Genomic DNA, 21,196 nt, shown 5'->3' on the forward strand with positions numbered 1-21,196 from the left:
TGCATCATCTGCAAGATGAGTTAAACCCCAAATATTAAACCTTTAGTGATACTTGCAAAGCTTTAGTACTGGTGCAGCCAAATTATTTTCACCATTCACTATATTACATGAAAGCTGGTTTTGTAGGCCTAATTTTTTAGCATGAAATAACAACAAAATGGCTGTTTTTGGTTTGAGACCAAGCCTTGACATAATCTTTATGTCCCCAGTGCTTTCTCCTCAATATTTTTATATCATATAATGAACCAAAAATGTCCTTTAAAAGTACGAGTCAAATATCTTCTCCTACATCTACAATAGATTATTTCGATACCACTATTTCTGGATTGAAGTCGTACCTTTACGAGATAAAAATTCTAATTATACAATTTTAATTAGATTTTTTTGTTTAACCAGGAAATAAACCTCTGGCCAAGACATGCAACAGCACAATTAACAGTTTCTCACAAACAACTAGCAGCCAACTTATACAAAAACAGAAAATACAAGATTAAAGAAATACATTTAGGATATTACATTTGTAAATCGATTTAAATGAGGCTATGGTTAACATTATTCTGAAAGGTTGTATCAGAAGAGCAGCCATGTGCCTGTGTGAAAACCTTTGAAGCCATTTCTCTGCAACAAAAGACAATATCCTTCAGTCAAAGTCAAAGCGGTTCTCTAATGGGATATTTTGAGGCCTTGTCAAACTATTGTGTTAAAGCAGCTCATTCCACAGACAGTTTATAGCCTACTCAGTCATTCTGTGTTATACTGCGCAAGGTTATTTGTGAAACCTTTACTAAAGTAGAATTTCACAAGATGCTCCACGTTCCTCATTTTCGTACAGGCGGCTGCTGCTCTTTTTATATAGGCCGAACTATAGGCTAAAATAATGACTTTAATCTTGTAAATTTACGACTTTATCCTAAATACTCCTTCATATACATCTTCTTGGACCTCAATAATAAAAATAATATTGTAACTAGTTTCACATGGTTCTGAATAAACCTTAAAACGCACATGTTTGTTCAAAGGAACCTAGAAATAATTTGGTCCTGATGAACTCTAGTAAATTATTTGAGGTGTTTTTTTTATTGAAATCAGATGGATACAAAATGACACATTGATGATGAGGAGTGTTAAAAATGTATGAACATCTAGATTGAAAAATAGATAGATCAGGGGAAATTCAGGCGTATACTATATCCCCTTCAGTTCTATATAAGCTTAGGGTTAAATAATCAATTTAACTTCTGAGCATTTTCTGAGCTCATGCAGGAATCAACATAACTTCTAGTACATTCAGAATGTTTTCATTACTTTTGTCAGAATAAAGTTTGGCTGATCTACTGGTTCAGTCCTCTCAGATGACCGTCACCTCCCGACTCTTCCTCTTGATGCAGTCGAGAGTCAGGCTCCTTGTCCCAACCTTGCGGGCCCCCTCTCCCAGCTGAGGTGATTGAGGTGGACCTGAGATATTCATAGCCTGAGCTGAATGTAGTGAGAGGCTGGAGGCGTGTAAAGGTGACTCCCTCTGCTGGTGTCTTGTCACTTCGACATGTGGGTCCCATCCAGTTGCGTGCAAGTCTCCCTGAAGCTGCTCCCTGACTGCTGGTTCTACAAGCTGCTGATTCCTGGTAGGATGCAGGTCTCTAAAGAGCTCCAGCAATTCCCTCTTCTCCAGCTCGGCTTCTGCCAACTCCTGTCTCCTGAGGCGCTCGGCTCCTAACAGGGCTCTCATGTCGCACATTACGCGGGACAACTGATCCTGAGCGGAGAGAACGTGAAGGTACAAATCATGCATGAACATGATGTTGATGGTCGGTGAACAATTTGGATCCCACACGTTTAAGAACTAAAAGGAATGAATTACAAAGTGTGCAGAAAAACTTCCTCTTGTATGTATTGCCTTGTTACAACAAAAGGCTGTTTTTTAAACCAGAGCCAAAGTGAGCCAGACTGCTGAGAAAAATAGAAATAACAAAACATTATTTCACAGAAACAACAAATGAGCACAATTTTTAAATGTAAAAGCCCTAGTACTGGGTGCTGATGTTAATCCTCAAAGTAGGCTGTGGCACCTCTTCTGTGTGTCATTCCCCACTTTCTCTCCTGATTTCATACTCGCCTCACTGTCGTATCAAAAAAAGGCAAAAGTCCCAAAATACATTTTAAAAAGCCTCGGAATGAATGCTGTTTAATAATATGTAATTCTGACACCTAGCGTTTGAAATGGTTACTGCAGTCCAAATTCAAAACATTGGAGAGAGCTGCCTCCCCCATCTGCATCGGTCTAGAAACCTCCCTGTGGTCTAACCTCTCTCTATTTTTTAAACGCATCTCCAATATTCATCCTAGTTTTTCCAGGTTTCTGGTTGTGGAGCTTATTAGAATTATGCTTTTTAGGTTAGGCAAATAATTAACAGGGGGCCCCTGCAACCAGCGTTCATCTCTATGATGTCATGATTAATTATATAATACATCTTCCTCGTGACTGTCATTGACAAACATTTTCACATTAATAATGCACATGATGCTTGGTAGTGCAACAACATGCTGTCAGATGGGGCGCCCTCAGCGAGGTTTCTTATTGTCATTGCAAACGTTGCACATTTTTTGCCACTGCTGTGGTTTAAAGTTTGTGAGGCTTCAGGGGGCGCCCTACTGGCCTGGGGCCCTAAGCAATGCGTCTGGTAGAATCAGTTATATTCTGTACCAGTTCACTTGCCAGCTTTCATCACCGCAACACCTGTTTGTTTGTCATTTGCCTGACTACTTTTTATTTTATTTTATTTTTTCGTTTCAATTCAGGAAGTTTTTTTTTGCATGAATGTGAAGATATTGCCAAAGCATATAATAACAGAAATACAATAATATGAATGATTAATAGTTATAATTAATAATTCAATAGTAACAATAATAATCAATAATTTCATTTGAACAATAATCTGGTATATATATATAAAAAAGTCCCAAATATGGTACAAAACAAAATCAAATTAAATGTTAAGTGTTTTTATTTGTTTTCGAAGGTCAATAATTAGCCAGACTTTTACCCTGAAGTATTTTTACATTTAAGTTGCAGTATAGTAAACAAGATCTCAGTTTAAATGTCCGAACACTTAAAGAAATGCTTTATGCTTGCCTATGTGTTTTATTTACAATCATATCCTGAAAAAGTACTTTGTTGCTGTAAGATGGAGTGAAGGCAGTGGCAGTGCTGTTCTGTATTTTTTTTGTAAATGTAAAGGTAATGTGACAGTACAACAAGTCTTCGCTCCAGCCCCTTTCTTGTGACAGCAAAGCACAGGAGTTGAATAAAAAAGATAAGGAGTGACGGGTCACCTTGAGTTCCTCCACATCGTTCTTCAGCTGCGACTCTTTCTGAACCATGTGTCTCCTCTGCGAGTCCAACCGAGACTCCATCTCTCGTCTCACCTCTTCAACCTTGCACAGCATCTCTGCCCTGCCATATAAAATAAATATGATTAAAAAGAATGACAAAAAATATGAAGTTACCTCCATGTAACACACACACACACACACACATACACACAGATACCTGAGCATCTCCACCTCTGTGCGCAGCTCGGCCACACAGTTATGCTGCGATTGATCAATGGAGAGAAGGGTATGACCACAGCCGTTTGGACACTCCCTGCTGCGGAAGTTACATTCTGCCAAGTGAGCCTCCAAACCCCGCCTCTCTACCTGCACAGGACAACCTGATAGGACAGAAAATAAGAAATTGGTGAGGCCTCACATGAAAGGATTGGTGTTCTTTGAATTGGATTTCTTTAATAGGAATGATGCAATTTAACATAGTTTCAATGTAAGGCATGAAACTGATGTGCTGCATAGAGAGCTTACAGCTATTGATAATGTCCAACTCTTGTCCCTTGTTTTAAGGTGTCACTACAGGTGTGTTTTAAACAGATGTTGCACACACACACACACACACACACACACACACACACACACACACACACACACACACACACACACACACACACACACACACACACACACACACACACCCACATACACCCACACACATATTTATACACATTTTCTGCTTTTGTTTTTTATTGTTTCTGTATGCAGTTAATACATTTTTCTACATATCTGTACATATGCTTTTCTGCATCTTAATTATGTTTTGTTTAGTTGTTTTTTTAATTTGGTTATATTTTAGCATTATTTAGGTGGAGGCTTCAAATAAGCTCATTGAGTTTTCTGCCTCTTGCTGCACTGAATGTTGTCTATTTTGTTATTTGTTTAATATGTTTTTTCCCTTACTGTGCAAATAAAAAAAATTATAAGGTTAAGTCCTTGAAAAATTATACTTTCTCTATAATGAAACTGGAAGTTGCACTATTATTATTATTTTTTTAATCCTTTAAACAATTTCAGAACAGGAATCAGTGTTTGCTGAATGCTGAACATACTGTATAGACCATGCAAATCTACACTTCTCAATGCAACCAATACTCACAGACAGCAACAGAAATGGTAGTGTGAGTCTTGTGCAAACTTTATTTTCCTCTAAATGTTCTCAACACTGCAAAAGTCACTCTGCATGCACAAACTCTCAACAAATCTGTACCTACCACAGTGATAACAAATGTACTCGCCACCTGCCAACAACAGGTCACAGTCATTTTGTGAGCACAATATATTTATACACATACACACTTTTATATTGCTCATTAACCAATGTTGGAAAGCCGACCCTGAATGCCACCTGTGGGAGCTGAAAGTCACATAGGTGCACTAGATTGAAAGGCAGCTGTGATAACAATAGAACCCACCTGGTGCTCCCCCACACTCACACACACAAAGGTGTCATATTACCTCTGCAACACAAACTTGCACCAGGAAACCCATTTAACAACCAAAGACACTAAATGAATAAACTCATCATAAAAATGTCAAATTATATGACCTCAGTATGAGGTTCCATACCTGTGTTAGAGCAGGAGACGAAGGCAAACTCACACTCATCCTCATGTGTGTGCAGGGTCTCCAGAGAGCAGACCACCTCACAACCCTGCCCTGCATTCACGCAACGGATCTGCAGGCGGTTTAAGTCATTACGCATATACCTGTTGTAAAAAAAACAAAGTAGTATCAGTATCATAGCACAGAGAGCAGTTTACTTGTTTATTGTATGATCTTTAACATGGGAAACATCATTATACTTATATAAAGGGGATGTAGACAAACCTGTACAGGGGTTTGAGGCTGCCAACATCCAGTGGCAGTCTATCCTCAGGGCAGGAGTGGTGATGGAGCAGCCAGCTGCTGATGCAGGCACTGCAGTAGGCATGTTCACAGGGGGCCTGGAGGGGGCGATCCAACACGTCTCGACACACACAGCACAGCAGCCCTTCATTCACATAGCCCACAAACCTCTCCAGTTCATAGCCCATTCTGCAAACAAACACATACCATTTAAACATTTAGACAGTTACAGAAATCAAACTGTTGCCATGCTTAATTGTATCTTACCTTTTTGAATTCTTACCTGACAAATTCACTCTAAATTCATGCAACTTTTCTTTTTCTTTCCTTCAGTTGAATTATACTCTTCTCGTGTCTCCAGTGTGAAACTGTCTCTAATCCCTCCACCTACAGCCTTTCCTTCTTCTTCCTCTTCCTCTTAACTTGTTGCTCCATCAAGGTGAGGGTCTCCTTTACCTTAAAGCCCTCCTCTCAACCTTTTGGGAATGCGTCTCCATGGAGAGGTAGCCCTGACAACAAGGGTTCAGGACACAGGCGAGCAGCTGTCAGACGAGATCAGATCAGAACAACAGACAGAATTACACTCAGGAAAAGAGACAAATTCAGTAGTAGTGTGTGATCTGCACTGCTGTGTTGTAGTGTAGCCTTCAGAGATTACTGCTGTCCTTCAACTGTTTCTGGCTCTATTAATGAAACACTCTATTCTAGGTTTGTCTCTGTCTCAATAGATGTGGGATTAACATGGATTACACTCTCCCTCTGCCTGATTGGATTAGAGACTGCATGACATCAGATGGCAGAGACCACAGAAATCAAAGAGCAACCCAATACCACGAACTCATCTGAGATCCCTAATATTGTTTTGAATATAATTTTATTCAAATACGGAAAAAACACCTCTATACCATAAAAATAACCTCTATAAAACATTTTACATCTTAGTATGAGCCATTTCAGAAAAATGTATTTGCTCATGTTAGTTTGATATTAACATTAGACTATGAATTTTAGAATTCAAAGTAAACCAAATACACAATTTATTGACTGTTATAGACTACGACATATTTTCATTTGAGGATTAACATTTTCTCCTCCACATAAGTACAGTAGCCTTTATGAGTAGGCTAAATGTGCCCATCAATACAGTACCAAGTTTAAATTGATATCACATCTATAAAAAGGCAAAAAAAAAAAATGTTTAAAATCAGCGACGAGCAAAAAAACAAACATCTTCAGAACCGAAATATCTGAATATTTCTTTAAATCAACATTAACACCTCACAAACATGTACTCACCTGTACAGTTATTATAGGATAAAACCTGGATTTAATATGTACAGTCTATGGATAAAACACGTCTCCGTGAGAGAGCTCGATGTATAACTGTGTTGTATCCTGTGATGTCATAAAACAACTCGTTTAGGCCACGCCCACATTCAGTGTTCAACCACTCACAGCGCTCGGATCCATTCAGCGGGAGAAACTGAACAAAACCAAGAGTGCTAAAGAAGAGAAATAGACTAAAACAAAGTTAAGAAACGTGAAAAGAGGGACAGTTTGTGGGCTTAGCTATTTGAATCAAACATTTTCTTTTCTTCGGGTATGTATGACAAGTTGTTACACGTAATATAAGAATTACATTTCAGTGGGCAAGTGTTTTTTAACCACTGGGTTAGCTAGCTAGCTGGCTAACACGCCACAGTGAGGTTGTTGTGTTTATGTCCTCTACGATAGTTAGGATAGAGGAGCGGTGTAGCAGGTCAAGACTGACATTAATAAGTGGAGTACTTTCATTAGGTGACACTCATTAGTGACATGCTTTTGTTAAACAGAGCATCTGTATCGACTGAGTTTCCATTTGGGATTAATAAAGTATTTCTGATGAAGTGATTTTAACAGAGAAGAAGTACATCAAGGCTGGAATTAATTTGTATATGATCAAAAACATCTGTATCTATACCTAACTAAACGTAGATACCTCCTGTTCTGCAACATGAAGATACTACAATGTTATTTTCACTTGTAGCTGGGACCCCTGCTCTTCAGACTTGTCTGTTTCTGGGCCTCTTAGTTTTCTGATTAGATACCAGTTAGCTCATTTCTGTCTGTAGGGGATAATTGTGTGTTGTTATTAGAAGAATGCGTCGCTCTGGAGCTCCTAGCCAGCTCTTTGGCAATGCAATGAAAAAGCCTCGTTTTGTGGCCCCTGGAGGATCTACTTCACGTCCATTGCCTCAATCCAAGCCCCTTACTCCTAAAGGGGGTTTAGGCAATGCACTGGAAAAGGTAAATCATTTGTAGCATTAAATCTAAAGGGAATCATTTAGTGTTCTTTCACTTTCCATCAATTTAGTTCTTCATACGTGGTTTCTTCCTTAGATTGTAACTTGTGTATTTGTTTCACTTGTCTTGCAGGTCCAGAGGAGTCTAGCAGCACCAGATCAGAGTATAACAGAGCATGATGTCAAATCTGCTCAGCCGCCTCCAGCCTTGTCAAGGGCTCTGGCTCTTGTTCTCAGTGCAAGAGAAAGCAAGGAAAATGATAGTGGGACAGAACATCCTGACACTGGCTCCAAAGAGCACGACGAGGACAACAGACCAGCAGGTAAAAACACAAAGATTTGTTGTTATGGTAGAAACTGGTATGGCTAGAAATAGTCATGTAGAGTTTTTCCACATCTACAAACCTCTGGGGCCTGTGTGTTGGATATACAGACTAGCTATTTTATTTAGTAATTTTGATATTATCATATGCATACACTGAACAAAAATATAAACCCAACACTTTAGTTTCCGCTCCAATTTTTCACAAGTTTAAAGCAAAGCTCTAAGACCTCTCAAAATACCTATTCCTCTCTCATTTTGTTCACAAATGTGTTAAAATCTGTGTTGATGAGCCATTCTTCTTTGCCTGAGATAATCCATCCACCTGGCAGGTGATGCATATCAAGATGCGGTTTAAACAGCATGATCATGTCACCATCGTGCCTTCGGCTGGCCACTCTAAAATGTGCAGTTTTATCTTAAAAAGAGACATTTATTAGCCCCTGCACTGTGGATAGGTAATTATTAACTTGCAAACTCTAAGATCTTAACAAATCAACTAAATAAGTTAAAAATGGAAATTTACACTTTTAAGCTTGTATGTAAATTTATACATTTACATTTAAATGTTTATTTTAACCCTAGAATACATGTTTTCACAAACAATAAATGGCAAGTTAAATTGCTCATAAAATACAAATTATAGAAATGTTTTGATAATGTCTCTCTTCTAAATGATGCTGCCTTCATAGATGACTAATGTAACCTTAAATTACAGCTAAAAAAAAATCCATTTAGATCAGGAGACCAGTACTTTAAAGCACCTACTTCATCATCTCCATTAACAATCAACACACTGAATAGAAAGATGTTCATCTTTTGCAACTAATTACCCATTAAGGTGTTTGAATCTCCACATATATGTTCTAGTATCCAGATTTATTTTAAATCAAGCCTATTTATTGCAACGAAGCCAGACTTGTAAGTCATTGATTCAGCTGCTTATTTTATATCGGAGACGAACCGTGCGACGCGTTGAAAGGTGATGCGGAGCTGGGATCGCTCTCTCATTTTGAACAGGCTGTCTTTTTGAGGCTAATAAAAACTACTGCACACAAAATATGGATTTTAAACCGGGTGCTGAGGCTGAGTGACAGCAGGTCCAGCATTATGTAAATTAGCGGGGTAGTGCAGCGGCAGCGTCGGGCAGATTAGGACTGTGCTCAGGATCAGTGAACCACCGCTCTCTCCTCCTGCCGGAGCAACTAGTGCCTCTGTTTGTCACAATCAAAAAAAAAAAACACGCTGCGGACACTTTCTCTGCTTCTGGCTCACACGAGCTCTGAGCACGTGTGTTCATCTTATGAATGAATATACCTGATGCAGAGGGTTTTATTTTATGCGTTTAGCGTACACGGCAGAATACAAATATAAGCGATCTGCTTTGCAGCCGTACTGAGCGCGCCCAACCCCCTCCTCCACGAAGATAGTTAAACCAGCGCTGTTTCCAGAGGTTTTTCAGGTTTGGTGGGGGGGGGGGGGGAGGGATAAGGCCCATAACCTCTCAATATCGGTAAATACACAATTTAAAGAGTGTTTCCCTCCTTTCCGCAGAAAACAGGGTCTCTGTTGTCTTGCTTTTCTCATTTTATGGAGAGACTGTGCTCTGTGCTGTGCTGGGTTTGGGGTTTAGAGAGACCGAGCTGTAAGTAGGTCGGGCTGGGCTTAAGCGGCTTAGCTACGTCAGCCTAAGCTGGGAGGAATTCATCCAAAGCCCTCCGCGGTAGGCGGGGGCCTAAACGAGGCTGGCCTAGTTAAGCCTGATTCTTATTGTGTGCAGCACAGCCTGTTTTTTTGTTGTGCAACGTAGCCGAGAGGGACCTAAGGAGGAGTGTATGAATCCATGCACATGTTAGGCATAGCTTATGTTTGGGTCAGAGAAGAAGGAAGGTAAACTGAGAAATATGTGGGAGTTAAACAAGTGTTAGCTTTGTAACCGTGGACCCAAAAAAAGAAAGAAAGAAAAAGCCAGAAATAGGGACAAGAAAAGACAGGTGGGAAGAGTAAGAAGCCATCGTATCAAGTGTTGGGGCTGAGGGGTAGCACCCACAGGCCTTACTTGGCCAGTGTGAGTCCGCTATGCCATAAGATGGCATCCAGCTCCGTCTTTCTGTCCAGTATGGTGGGCAAAGCTCGCTCCTCCAACTTCACCCTCTCCGAGAAGCTGGACCTGTTGAAGCTAGTCCGCCCTCACATCCGCATCCTGGAGGAGCACACCAACAAGCACGCGGTCATCGTGGACAAGAACAAATGCTGGGACACTGTGGCCGAGCAGTACAACGCCCTTGGAGGGGACAGACCCCATCGCACTGCTCAGGGCCTCAGGACCCTCTACAAGAGGCTGAAGGAGTCAGCGAAGCAGGAAGTGATGCAGCGGAGACACGCCCAGCCAGAGTACAGAGCCAGCATCTCTGAGCCAACCAGGAGAATTATGGAGATGATCCCTCACCTGTTTCACCATGTGCCGATCCACGAGAAGGACCAGGCTTTGCGCAGGTAAAGTATAAACAAGCACAGACACCCAGTTTAACGCAAGTGAATGGATAACACAGCAGTAAGCTGAGAATGTAGAGAGCACACACATATATCATTATTTAAAAAACAGTTTGATTCATGACACTGATTCATCTGTTAGTAGGGAGAAACCAAAACACAATCCCAAAACCCAATCAAATTACACACACAGCCTGCACATGGTCAGACTAAAGAGAATAAAAAAACAGTTTATCCTGCTTAAATGTACTGTTGTTTATTTACATTCCTAATACTCGGGTCATACTTTGGTAATCTTTAAATGTAGTTTCCAGTGCATGTTTCACAAACAAGTCAGTTAAATCAAAATAGTATGTATGTATTTTTTAAAAGGTCCATACCTCCCTACCTATGGATTCCTACCACATATTAGAGCTCATTAATTGTGCTTAAACTTGTTCACTGTCATGAGCAGATAAATCATTCAGACTATTTCTTATTAACATGAAGGGCATTTCTTGGAAGTCTTAGCCAGCGTAGGTTTTTTATGTTTCTTATTTTAGTTTCAAATAACTTAAAACTGTCCGTTAGGAACTTCAGTTGGGTAAAAGAGCATCATTGCGCACACAGCTCAGCAACAAAAGCACACGCATATCAATAAAGTACTAGCCTATCCTATATCAACACCCAAAGTGCACTCAAAAGGGGACTGAGTAAGTGAAGCTTGATGGCCGTAACAAATGATGTGTACCAGATCAGCAATAAATAATGCTAAAAATTCTAATATGGGTTAAAAAAGTTATCTTGTGAAATGTATTAAAAGCATGATGAATAGGTAATAAATAATTAATTGTTATAACAGGTTAAAAGAGTGGTGTTAAAAGTAAATGAACAAATAGATCAGCTATTCATGAGCCTGATGGATGTGGGCACAAAGCTTGACATGGCTCTCCTAGTCCTGAGGGTGAGAAATCTGTATCTGTGGCCTGAGGGGAGAAGGTTGATTAGTGGTTCTTGCTGCTGTCCGATTATTTTACTGCTCATTGTTATGATCCTGTAGAAGAGATTGCGATGAATGTTAGACAGAGACACAAATCAGGTTGTGATATTGAAGGTTAAAACTGATTCAATAAAATATTTGTGGAATGCTGTCAGGACTGATTGGTGAACTTGCAATTTGTGGAGTTCATCCCTTTATCAGCGCAGATTTGTTAACTGATCATTAATTGATTTATTAATTGTTTATTATCACTAATACAGGTCTTCTGACACCTTACACCTCTCAGTGTACTCTGTTGCACCTTTTTTTAAATCTGTCGTTCCTTTTCAGATTAATATACAACAAGCACAGCTCTCCAGTTGAACACCCTGGCAGCAGCTCCTCTCTGGCTGGACTCCAGGATTACTCAGCAGCTGTCCCAAGTATCCCTCATGAGGTGGTCCAGCTGGACCCTGAAGAGGATGTGAAACCACCGCCAGACCTCCCCCTCCTCTCTGCACACACAGGGCCAGCGCTGGACGGAGGCCAGGAGCAGGATGGAGAGCAGGACTTGGGCAGTGTGCACGACTATGAATCATCATTGTCTCCCACCCCTTCCTCTGTTAACCTCCCCCTCTCTACCTCGCCGCTGCCCCTACACCACGACCTTTACCCAAATGACATCTACCCCCATCATGAGCCCGACAGGTTTCGCCCTCTGCACCTGGCCAAAGAGGAGCACGAGATGGTGCTAGCCAATCACCGGAAGGTTGCCATTTATCTGGAAGAGAAGAGGGAGGGGCTGAAGAGGAAACAAGAACTGGAAGAGGATCTTCTGAAAGCCAAGATCAAAGTAGAGAAACTAAAGGCTGCTCGTCTAAGACACGGACTGCCAATTCCTCTATAACAAGAAAGAACACACACATCCTCGGCCACTGTTTGCAATGAAGAGGCTCTGAGGAGTTTTAAGTGTGGAGCAAGAGCTGAGGAGAGGTTTCATGTTCATGAGCCGTTTCAGAACTTTAAATTCCTTTGGAAACATAGTGCCTCGTACAGACACTTCTTACGTGCCACTTTGCATTTTGCAGAATAAGGCTGAATCATGTTGCCATCAGTGCGTGTTAATACTTGTCTGTAAAACTGTCTTTCACTCTTTACGTATGGACATGTAGAAATAATGTGTGAGGCCCAAATAGGTCAAATATATGTGACAAGTCAGGTTTCTGGAAGGGAATATAAAGAGAAATTAATGTTTTATACCATGATGGTACTATTCCTGCCCCCAATAGGTAGTGAGGGGAATTTTAGCATAGTGTTAAAAATTGGTATTTTTCAGGTTTGAATTTGTTTCTAACAGCATTTACTGTGATGATGTTCTAAGGTGAGACAAGAATGAGAGTCTGCTAGGCTTATATTGTAGATTGTGCTCATTTGTTTATGTGTAAAGAAAATTTCCATTTGATAGGAAGTAAAAAAAAACACAGATGTGATAAAATAAAGAGATATTCCCTATCAGCACTTCTAAGTAGCCACATTAATAGTAATACAATTAGGGATTAGGCTACATAAAAGAAGCACCTCTCAAAATGGAAAAAGTAATACTTATTATTAGTGAAAGATGTTCAGATCTTGAGCCAGGAGTGAAGCACGTGTCAAATTGTTTGAATGCCTTAAATATGTGATGCTGATGAAGACAACTCCTTTTTTGTGAGTTACTGAATTCACACAGAAGAGAATCGAACATTTACAAGTTCGAGATTCTTCTGCTGAATTGGTTGCAAGTGATGAAAGAAGGGAGATGTGGAGTTGGTTTTGTGACATTAATGTTATTTAATGTATGTGACAACAACATTGATTGTAATGTCATGTTGGTATACCAGTGTTTGTCCAAAATGTTCTTCTTTTTCCATAAAAAAAAAAGTGTCAGGTTGATGTGCTATTGGTTTTGTTTTTATTGTATCTCCAACAAAACGCTCTCATAATTTCAGACTCTACACATTTTTTTGTCTGCAGTTGCATGTTTTTGTCATCCTTATGTCAGAAATAAGGACACAGAATAATGAAACATAATTGTTTATTTTATCTTTTAACTAAAACATTGCATGATAGCGTTCACGTTTTCTTCAGGTTTGTTAGTGGGGGAGTTCGACTGTCTTCATGCAGGTCCAGTGTGTTGTGTAAACTTGGTTGAACAGAGACCTCTGCTGGTGGGTTTGTCTAATAGCTATCTGTTCGTCTTTTTCCCTCTTGTGTGTCTTGTGTTACAGGAGGAAATGGTTTCTGTCAGTTGACCCCTAAACGTCCAGGGCCTTCTGTACGGGTAAGCAGTGTTTCTAAACCTGCAGGCTCCGACTCTGGCTGCAGCCAGGAAGGAGCGCGTTACTTTAGCGTGGTGTGGTGTAAGGCCAGTAAGAAGAAACACAAGCGCTGGGAGGGAGATGCAGTCCTGGTTACAAGAGGACGCACAGCCACACTGAAAGATATGGAGGGCAAAGATATTGGAAAGGGTGAGACAAAGATAATACTGCTTTCATTTTTATTTTCTGTATTTTTATAGTTCCATGTCTGGTAAGTTGAGGATCACTTACAATGAAGGAAATCTTTTACATAAACATCTATTAAATGTAATCTACAGTAATACCAAGTCCACTGGCAGGAAACTTATTTACTGAAATATCAATGAGTGTCCGATAATGAAGTGTCCTAATATAATGGTAGGGGGAACACTGAAGTGTGAACACAATATTCACATTATCTCTTAGGTAGAGATTTCAAAAGTTTTTCTCTCCCATCAAATGAAGAGCAACATTAAAGTTTACTATGGGTTTCTGTTCAATTGATGTTTTTCCTCTTTTTAGCTCTTTTGGTCCCCAGAGATAAAGCATATCAGGCTGTTCATATCTGAAACTTTGACTTAACACTATTTTTGATGCCCACTTTTTTTGTCCCATGTGCTGCAGGTTGTGTACAGTGGCTTTTGATAGATTATTATTATTTTTTTTTTTTTTTATGTGGTCATGAGTAAAGTGGGTATTTCTTTCCTTGTTGGTGTGTAGGAAGTGGCTACAAGGTGTCCACACTCGCCTCCTTGTCAGAGGGAGAGACCCTGATGATTGGAGGGAAGGAGGTGGAGGTGATGGGGATCATTTCGAATGAGGACTTTGCTAAGGGACGTTGTTTCCAAGAGGTCCAGGTAGAGAAAGATGAGCCACACACACAGTCTCGTCCACCTCCTCCACATCGTATATCAACCAAACCTTTCTGCCCCCCGACACTGTTGGGTAGAGGAGATCGTCCAGGATCTAAGCCAGAGGAGGAACAAACCTGCAGGCCTCGCCATGACCCCCTGGCACCAGGTATGTAGATTTAAACCAGAAACTTTGCTCATCACAAACGGGAATTTCATGGTTAGGAAAGTTTCCATCAACAGCTGTGCTTGTATATGTGTTTTAAGATGTTCTTTGTGTGAGGGAATTTTAATTTTTTCTCCAGAAACAGTCCCAACTGATGAAATTGTTGTCACTAATTCTCATAAAAAAAAAATGTTTCCTTATTTTGTGTCTTTTCACATGTATCTTTGCAAACATTGAGGACATACACCAGTATATTCATAGTTGGGGGTTCTGGATCTTTTGCAGGTTCTCTGGTAATGCCTCGTCCCTCTCCTAACCACCAGTGGTCCAATAACAAGGCCGGCCTTCCTGTGGTCGATGTTGTCATTGACCCACACCTGACCCATCACCTGAGACCTCACCAGAGAGACGGCCTGCTCTTTCTGTACGAATGTGTCACGGGCATGAGGTAACGGAGTTGTCTTAGCTTCATAGCAGTAAAAGTAATAATAGCATTCCTAATGGATGTTACTGTTGATGCTTCAGAGCTGTGGGGCGCTATGGTGCCATCCTGGCTGACGAGATGGGTCTCGGGAAAACCCTCCAGAGCGTTGCACTGTCCTGGACCTTGCTCAAACAAGGACCGTATGGTGGGAAAGCTGTAGCCAAACGTGTCCTTGTGGTCACTCCTGGCAGCCTCGTGCAGAACTGGGGTGCTGAGTTTAACAAATGGCTGGGACGTGAGAGGATCAGTGTTTTCACTGTGGATCAGGTGAGTGAAGAGATTTGTATTGGGGGGGCAGTTTCAGGTACAATTAATGTGTGCATGCAGAAAGCCTTTTTTACTTAAATAACACACGCTTAAGTTAGCGCTTAACATTAAAGACAATTAATGGATGTGTAAAATGTAAGAAATGATAAAGGTTTTACATAAAATAAAAAACAACATCACTGATCTGTGACTTTCATCAGATTCATTCATTTACTTTATTTAATCATGCGTTAATTTGATTATGCATTCCTAATTTACTTCTTTCATAGGATCACAGGGTTGAGCAGTTTGTGTTATCCCCTCTACACAGCGTTCTTGTGATCAGCTATGAAATGCTGCTGCGCTGCCTTGAGCAGGTACTGTATGTTCAACTTTTGTCTTGCTCTTTTGTGTTCCAAATACATCAGGATATTTCTGCTCTTTGTGGAGTTGTAGCACCATTTCCTTGTGCTTTCAGGTACAGAAAGTGGAATTTGGTCTTATAATTTGTGATGAGGGTCACAGATTGAAGAACAGTACCATCAAAACATCCTCTGCCCTCTGCAGTCTGAGCTGTACTCGCAGAGTCATACTAACAGGTACACATATGCTGAATAAATAAATCCCAAAAACTTTCTTTAGGCTCTGACTGGCAACTACAAACTAGAAATGTGTGCACTGTCTTGACACTAACCAGCTTGTTTTAAATGTGAAAAGAAAACTGAGGAGATGACCTTAATGATGGTGTTTGGTCCCAGGGGAGTGGGTGATCAACTACCAGTGAATAAACCCATCACACAGTTCTGCTCATTCAAGTACCTCGGGATCATATTGACACCACACCCAACTGGAGAACCCATGTTGAGAGTCTCTGCTCTAGACTGCTACCAATGTATTTTTTCCTCAGACTGACTGTCTTTGGATTTCAGCAGAATCTTATTGTTATTGTTTTAAACTGCAGTTTTAGAGAGTGTTATACAATACACGATTACAGCCTGGTATGGTCACTTGTCTGCTCAGTTGAAATCACTTAATAACTTGTCTTGTGCAGACTGTCATGACATTCATAAAATAAGATTCAGTGTAAATAAAAGATACCCATATCTCAAAACACTCTATGAACAGTCTGTTCTTAGACAGGCACAGAAAAGATTGTGTGATCCAACACGTATTCTTTACTTAAAGAGTTTGAGCTTTTACCCTCTAGGAGAAAATGCAGGCTCCCTCAGACGAGGCAACTGGAAGCATTAATTTGAGCTTATGTCCATAACGATTCTGCATATGTGCAATATGTCAAATTAATATATCGCTGCTTCCAGAAGATGTTTATGTGGAGATTGTCACATGTTGCTGCTGTTTTAGGTTATGTGTTTTTTATGATTCCTACTTATGTATGATTTCTATTCTCTTTGTAACTGCAGGACATAGTCCAAGACAAATTTACTCTGGGACATTGAAGTATATCTCACCTTATCATTAACTTTTTGCTTATCTTATATGATGAATTATCTTTGTGTTTTAAAGGGACCCCAGTACAGAATGATCTACAGGAGTTCTATGCAATCATAGAGTTTGTTAATCCCGGCATCCTCGGGTCCTCCACTGCTTATAGAAAAGTTTATGAAGAGCCCATTCTGCGCTCCAGACAGCCCTCCTGCACAGAGGTAAAACTGCCTCCATCCTTCATGCCTTTCATTGTAGATACTCTATTTTTTTTTTTTTTTTTAAGTTTGTGATCTAGCATTAATCCTGATCTTGTATCTGCCAATAGGAAGTGAGAGTTTTAGGAGAAGAGAGAGCAGCAGAGCTCTCTCGCCTCACCGGTATGTTCATCCTGAGACGAACCCAGGAGATCATCAACCGCTACCTCCCTCCTCGTCTTGACTGGACATTGTTCTGTGAACCCTCCCCTTTGCAGCTCGAGCTGTACGAGCAACTTCTCTGCCACAGAGTTTTCAGAGCCTGCCTTCAGGGCTCCACACAAACACACACGCACCTGGCCTGCATCACTGCCCTGAAGAAGCTCTGTAACCATCCCGGTCTACTTCACTCTACTGTCAAGGTTGAGTTTTTTTATTAGTTTGCAGGGGGTAGTGATAGCTTGTAGATTGTAGTTATTTATTGAAGTATGAGCCTCAGTTGTGACGTCTATGTTGTGTTTTTTCAGGGAAGGACAGATGGTGGTTCTTTAGAGAGCTCTTTATATGATGGCCTGATAGAACTCTTCCCAGAATCCTACTCTTCAGGTGGATTGAACACTGCAGACTCTGGAAAGCTCCTGGTTCTGTCGGACCTGCTGACTGCCATCAGACAGCTCAGCCCTTCAGACAGGTGAGTGCGGTTATCATTTGCATTTGAATGTAAATGTTTAATTCCATGCTAACAAATTGTGTTCCCTTCAGGGTGGTCGTAGTGTCCAACTACACGAAAACACTGGACTTGCTCCAGGACTTGTGCGCACACATGGGCTACACTTTCTGCAGACTTGATGGACAGACCCCAACCAACCAGAGACAGCGGCTGGTGGACAATTTTAACAGTCCTTACTCCAATCATTTCCTGTTTCTCCTGAGCTCCAAAGCAGGCGGGGTGGGACTTAATCTGGTGGGTGCCTCCCATCTGGTGCTCTATGATATTGACTGGAACCCTGCAAATGACATTCAGGTAAGATCAAGGCTCACAGATATGCCTACGGAGTTAAAATCTAAAGCAGTTTTTTTAAACAGTCTTTTTTTCAGTTTTTATGAGTTCTCAGTCTTTGAGTTCTTTGACACTTCAATTGTCTGTTCAATGAAAGTGAACTTTGCTGGTTTTAATAGTTGGGTTAATCTTTTTAAAGCTAGAGTGAAATCTAGCCGTCCAACCCTAGTGTGGAATAAAACCCTGACTGAGACTTCCCTTAATAGATCCTGTTCTTGGTTCACTTCCATGTACCTGGGTGAACTTTGTTTGTGGTCAAAAAGCAGATTAAAGGAGCAGTATGTAAGATATCTACTACGGCGGCAGTGGCATTTGTCTTGTTGTCATCACTGATGACGTGTCATCACACATTCTTTAATTTATTTGGACCAAGTGAATAGAACTACTGGTGAGAAAGCATTAGTGGTGACATCACACTCCTCACCACATGCACATCCACTAGATGGTGCTGCATACATATGTGTCATTCTGTCCTGCTGCATGATGTCCTTCTCTATTGTGTGCAGGCCATGGCTCGAGTATGGAGGGATGGTCAGAAGAAGACTGTGCACATCTATCGACTCCTCACTGCAGGTCAGAATACGAAGCCCCTATCAGGAATATATTAGGAATAGTTGTTACGGACAATTTGGTAAGCCTAATACATAAATATAACACACATTGAGTGAGAATGTTATTGAAATACACTTTTTAAAGCTTTCTTAACAAAGTAACAAACAATATCAAACAATATAATTATCATTTTTTTTATTGTAAAGATGACATCTGAAATATTTTATACTAATAAATACCTTTCCATAAATGACAGTTCAAAATTATGCTAATGATTTGTCCTTTATATATAATCTAGATTTTAGGAACAACCAGTAGCACTACATCCACTGATTTCTGAGAATCCCAGACACATGAACGGTCAATAACTCATTTATTTAATTTGGAGCAAGGCCATTTGACGCATTAAAAGCCATCAATACAATTTTAAAATCAATATCAAATGAAACAGCCAGACAGACTGTGGAAGTCGGCCATGGACTGGAGTCATGTTCAAGTGAATGTTCATTGTACAGTTAGACCGGACTGATGTTGAGTTTTAATGTCTTGCTTTGGTTTACTTTCTCATAGGCACGATTGAGGAGCGTATATTCCAGAGACAGGTGTCCAAACAGGGCCTTTCTGGGACGGTGGTTGACCTTGGAAAAGGGGCGGAGCACACCAGCTTCTCCTCCAATGAGCTTCGAGATCTTTTTAGCCTGACAGACACGCCCTCTCTGACCCACGACCTGTTAAACTGCAGCTGCAGCATGGATGGTTCACAACAGGGTAGGAACACAGCACACTGGTGTACATTTTCACTTCACTTAAACAAACTATCATTTTGCTTTTTTGTCTAAGCACTTCATTTTACTTTATGAAGTTTCTGTTTTTAAAGTTGCTATATAGATGATAATATTACTATTACTATATTTATTAACTTTTTTTCCTTCACTCTCAGCTGTTGCAGAGGAGAATGACGAACAGGTTTCTGCCAGGCCGTGCCAGCTTGGTCGTCAAGGTGACCGCAGTGTGGCGGCGCAGAAACACCTCAGCATGTCCGAGCTGATGCAGTGGAGGCATTTCTCTGGTGACACACACACCTTCTCAGACCCTTACCTCGATAATGCACGAAACCATATCACCTTCGCCTTCCAGACCACCATCTCGCACACAAGCAGTGAACCAAAGCACACTGGATGACTCTCTAGATACACACACACACACACACACACACACACACACACACACACACACACACACACACACACACACACACACACACACACACACACACACACACACACACACACACACACACACACACACATGAATCATCTTCTACATGTTTGTCTTCAGGCTGTCTGGGCTTTGTCTGCAGCCTGGGAACAACGCATGACTTAGACAGTCCACAGTTGCTGCCAATAACAGCATCACAGTTCCAAACTGTTTTAAGTGACATTGTTTGTGAGAATCGTTATCCTATTTTGAACATTTATTTATTTATATAAAGAAAGTAACTGTACAAATGTTTTAAATAAATGAAATTCAGAAGGAATGAGTATAAGAAACAGGTCTTTAATGAGTTGAACACTTGTTATTCTTCTGGGGGAAAGAGGTTTCTGACTGCGAGGTTTGTTTTCTATCCACATACTGGAGATGAGCGTGCAGAGAGAGGTACCTCTATATCAATCTGCAGTATTATTTACAGTCCAGAAGAGAATTGATGTTGTTCTGAGGCATGTTGAGGTGACATAGAGCCTGAGTGGTGGAGAACGAGTATATTTTACATGGAACAGTGTTTATTGCAGTAAATTGAAAAAAGAAAGAAACTGGTTAAAAAGGCATTATCCCCAGCTTTTGTGAAACATCATCACTGTTTTAGTCTTATGTAGGAACCTTGAGCACAAGTTTTGAGTGAATCGGCATGAGTTTTTTGATGAGGGCCATACTCCAGTCTGATCAGTCTGTTATTTTGGAGAATACTGCTCTGTTCATTCTCTGGAGCACAAAGCTGCTGCGTGGGAGTTATGTATGTGTTTGTGTGTCAGAGAGAGAGAGAGAGAGAGAGCGCCCTGAATTCACATATGATTTTTGTTCCTGTCTGTCAGACTGACTAAGCTCCAATACAATGCATCTTTACATAAACAGAGTAATTATTATTTACTGGATGATCACCACTCTGCGTGATTGTTAAGAAACTTTGTTGTATAATAAATGGGTTTCTGGGAGTTAAGCCTCCTTTTATACATATGACAGTTGGAGCTCTGAAGCCTGTCAGTGGATGTGTGTGTCTCTTTGTGTGTGTGTTGGAGGCAGCATAGCGATAATGCAGGCACCTGCTTCAGTTGCAACTCTACAATCTGAACAGAACTGTAAATGGCAATCTCCCACATGGATTCAAAATCTGTTCTTTCAGCCCATGAAATATGAACCTTACCAAACATTCAATATTAATATCGCGTATCTTCAATCACAGTAGAAGTCATTTCATACCATAACAGTTTGTATCAGGATACTCTAAATTGTCTCTGCATTCATTTATAGTATTGGCTGGAAATAAACATTCTTTTCTTCATCACTTTCATAAAAAAAACC

General features: G+C 40.5%; 3 protein-coding genes across 5 annotated transcripts; 2 read left to right on the forward strand and 1 right to left on the reverse strand.

Annotated features, from left to right (window-relative positions):
• Positions 1–319: 319 nt before the first annotated feature.
• Positions 320–6,629, reverse strand: rnf41l (ring finger protein 41, like). Its single transcript, XM_029280773.2, has 7 exons — positions 6,526–6,629; positions 5,513–5,771; positions 5,212–5,418; positions 4,951–5,090; positions 3,548–3,710; positions 3,331–3,451; positions 320–1,753 (listed from the first exon to the last, which is right to left on the reverse strand). Exons 3-7 carry the CDS (start codon positions 5,415–5,417, stop codon positions 1,349–1,351), a joined length of 1,035 nt encoding a protein of 344 aa, XP_029136606.1. The 5' UTR covers position 5,418; positions 5,513–5,771; positions 6,526–6,629; the 3' UTR covers positions 320–1,348.
• A 55-nt stretch (positions 6,630–6,684) lies between these two features.
• Positions 6,685–19,924, forward strand: rad54b (RAD54 homolog B). 3 transcript variants are annotated; one of them, XM_065957503.1, is made up of 16 exons: positions 6,685–6,829; positions 7,365–7,515; positions 7,645–7,834; positions 13,552–13,791; positions 14,341–14,640; positions 14,923–15,085; positions 15,163–15,388; positions 15,658–15,744; positions 15,846–15,966; positions 16,892–17,031; positions 17,139–17,429; positions 17,535–17,698; positions 17,770–18,031; positions 18,574–18,640; positions 19,190–19,387; positions 19,560–19,924. In XM_065957503.1, the coding sequence occupies exons 2-16, from the start codon at positions 7,369–7,371 to the stop codon at positions 19,799–19,801; spliced, it is 2,838 nt and encodes a 945-aa protein (XP_065813575.1). In that variant the 5' UTR covers positions 6,685–6,829; positions 7,365–7,368; the 3' UTR covers positions 19,802–19,924. The 3 variants fall into 3 exon arrangements, with proteins under 3 accessions (XP_065813575.1, XP_065813576.1, XP_065813577.1); XM_065957504.1 differs by having other exon boundaries at positions 6,707–6,829; positions 7,341–7,515; XM_065957505.1 differs by having other exon boundaries at positions 6,707–6,829; positions 7,368–7,515.
• Positions 7,887–13,214, forward strand: LOC109997419 (fibrinogen silencer-binding protein). Its single transcript, XM_020651911.3, has 2 exons — positions 7,887–10,329; positions 11,636–13,214. Exons 1-2 carry the CDS (start codon positions 9,923–9,925, stop codon positions 12,189–12,191), a joined length of 963 nt encoding a protein of 320 aa, XP_020507567.2. The 5' UTR covers positions 7,887–9,922; the 3' UTR covers positions 12,192–13,214.
• Positions 19,925–21,196: the final 1,272 nt, after the last annotated feature.

Source organism: Labrus bergylta, chromosome 8 (assembly GCF_963930695.1).
Source record: "Labrus bergylta chromosome 8, fLabBer1.1, whole genome shotgun sequence".
NCBI classification, from domain to species: domain Eukaryota; kingdom Metazoa; phylum Chordata; class Actinopteri; order Labriformes; family Labridae; genus Labrus; species Labrus bergylta.

Excerpts from the sequence above, each read along its gene's own strand:
- rnf41l (XM_029280773.2), bottom strand. The coding sequence starts at position 5,417 with ATGGGCTATGAACTGGAGAGGTTTGTGGGCTATGTGAATGAAGGGCTG. Across the intron at positions 5,091-5,211 it reads AGCCTCAAACCCCTGTACAG|GTATATGCGTAATGACTTAA; the intron begins GTTTGTCTACAT and ends TTTTTACAACAG. Across the intron at positions 1,754-3,330 it reads ACGATGTGGAGGAACTCAAG|GATCAGTTGTCCCGCGTAAT; the intron begins GTGACCCGTCAC and ends CTCTCCGCTCAG.
- rad54b (XM_065957503.1), top strand. The coding sequence starts at position 7,369 with ATGCGTCGCTCTGGAGCTCCTAGCCAGCTCTTTGGCAATGCAATGAAA. Across the intron at positions 18,641-19,189 it reads CTATCGACTCCTCACTGCAG|GCACGATTGAGGAGCGTATA; the intron begins GTCAGAATACGA and ends ACTTTCTCATAG. Across the intron at positions 19,388-19,559 it reads CATGGATGGTTCACAACAGG|CTGTTGCAGAGGAGAATGAC; the intron begins GTAGGAACACAG and ends CTTCACTCTCAG.
- LOC109997419 (XM_020651911.3), top strand. The coding sequence starts at position 9,923 with ATGGCATCCAGCTCCGTCTTTCTGTCCAGTATGGTGGGCAAAGCTCGC. Across the intron at positions 10,330-11,635 it reads AAGGACCAGGCTTTGCGCAG|ATTAATATACAACAAGCACA; the intron begins GTAAAGTATAAA and ends GTTCCTTTTCAG.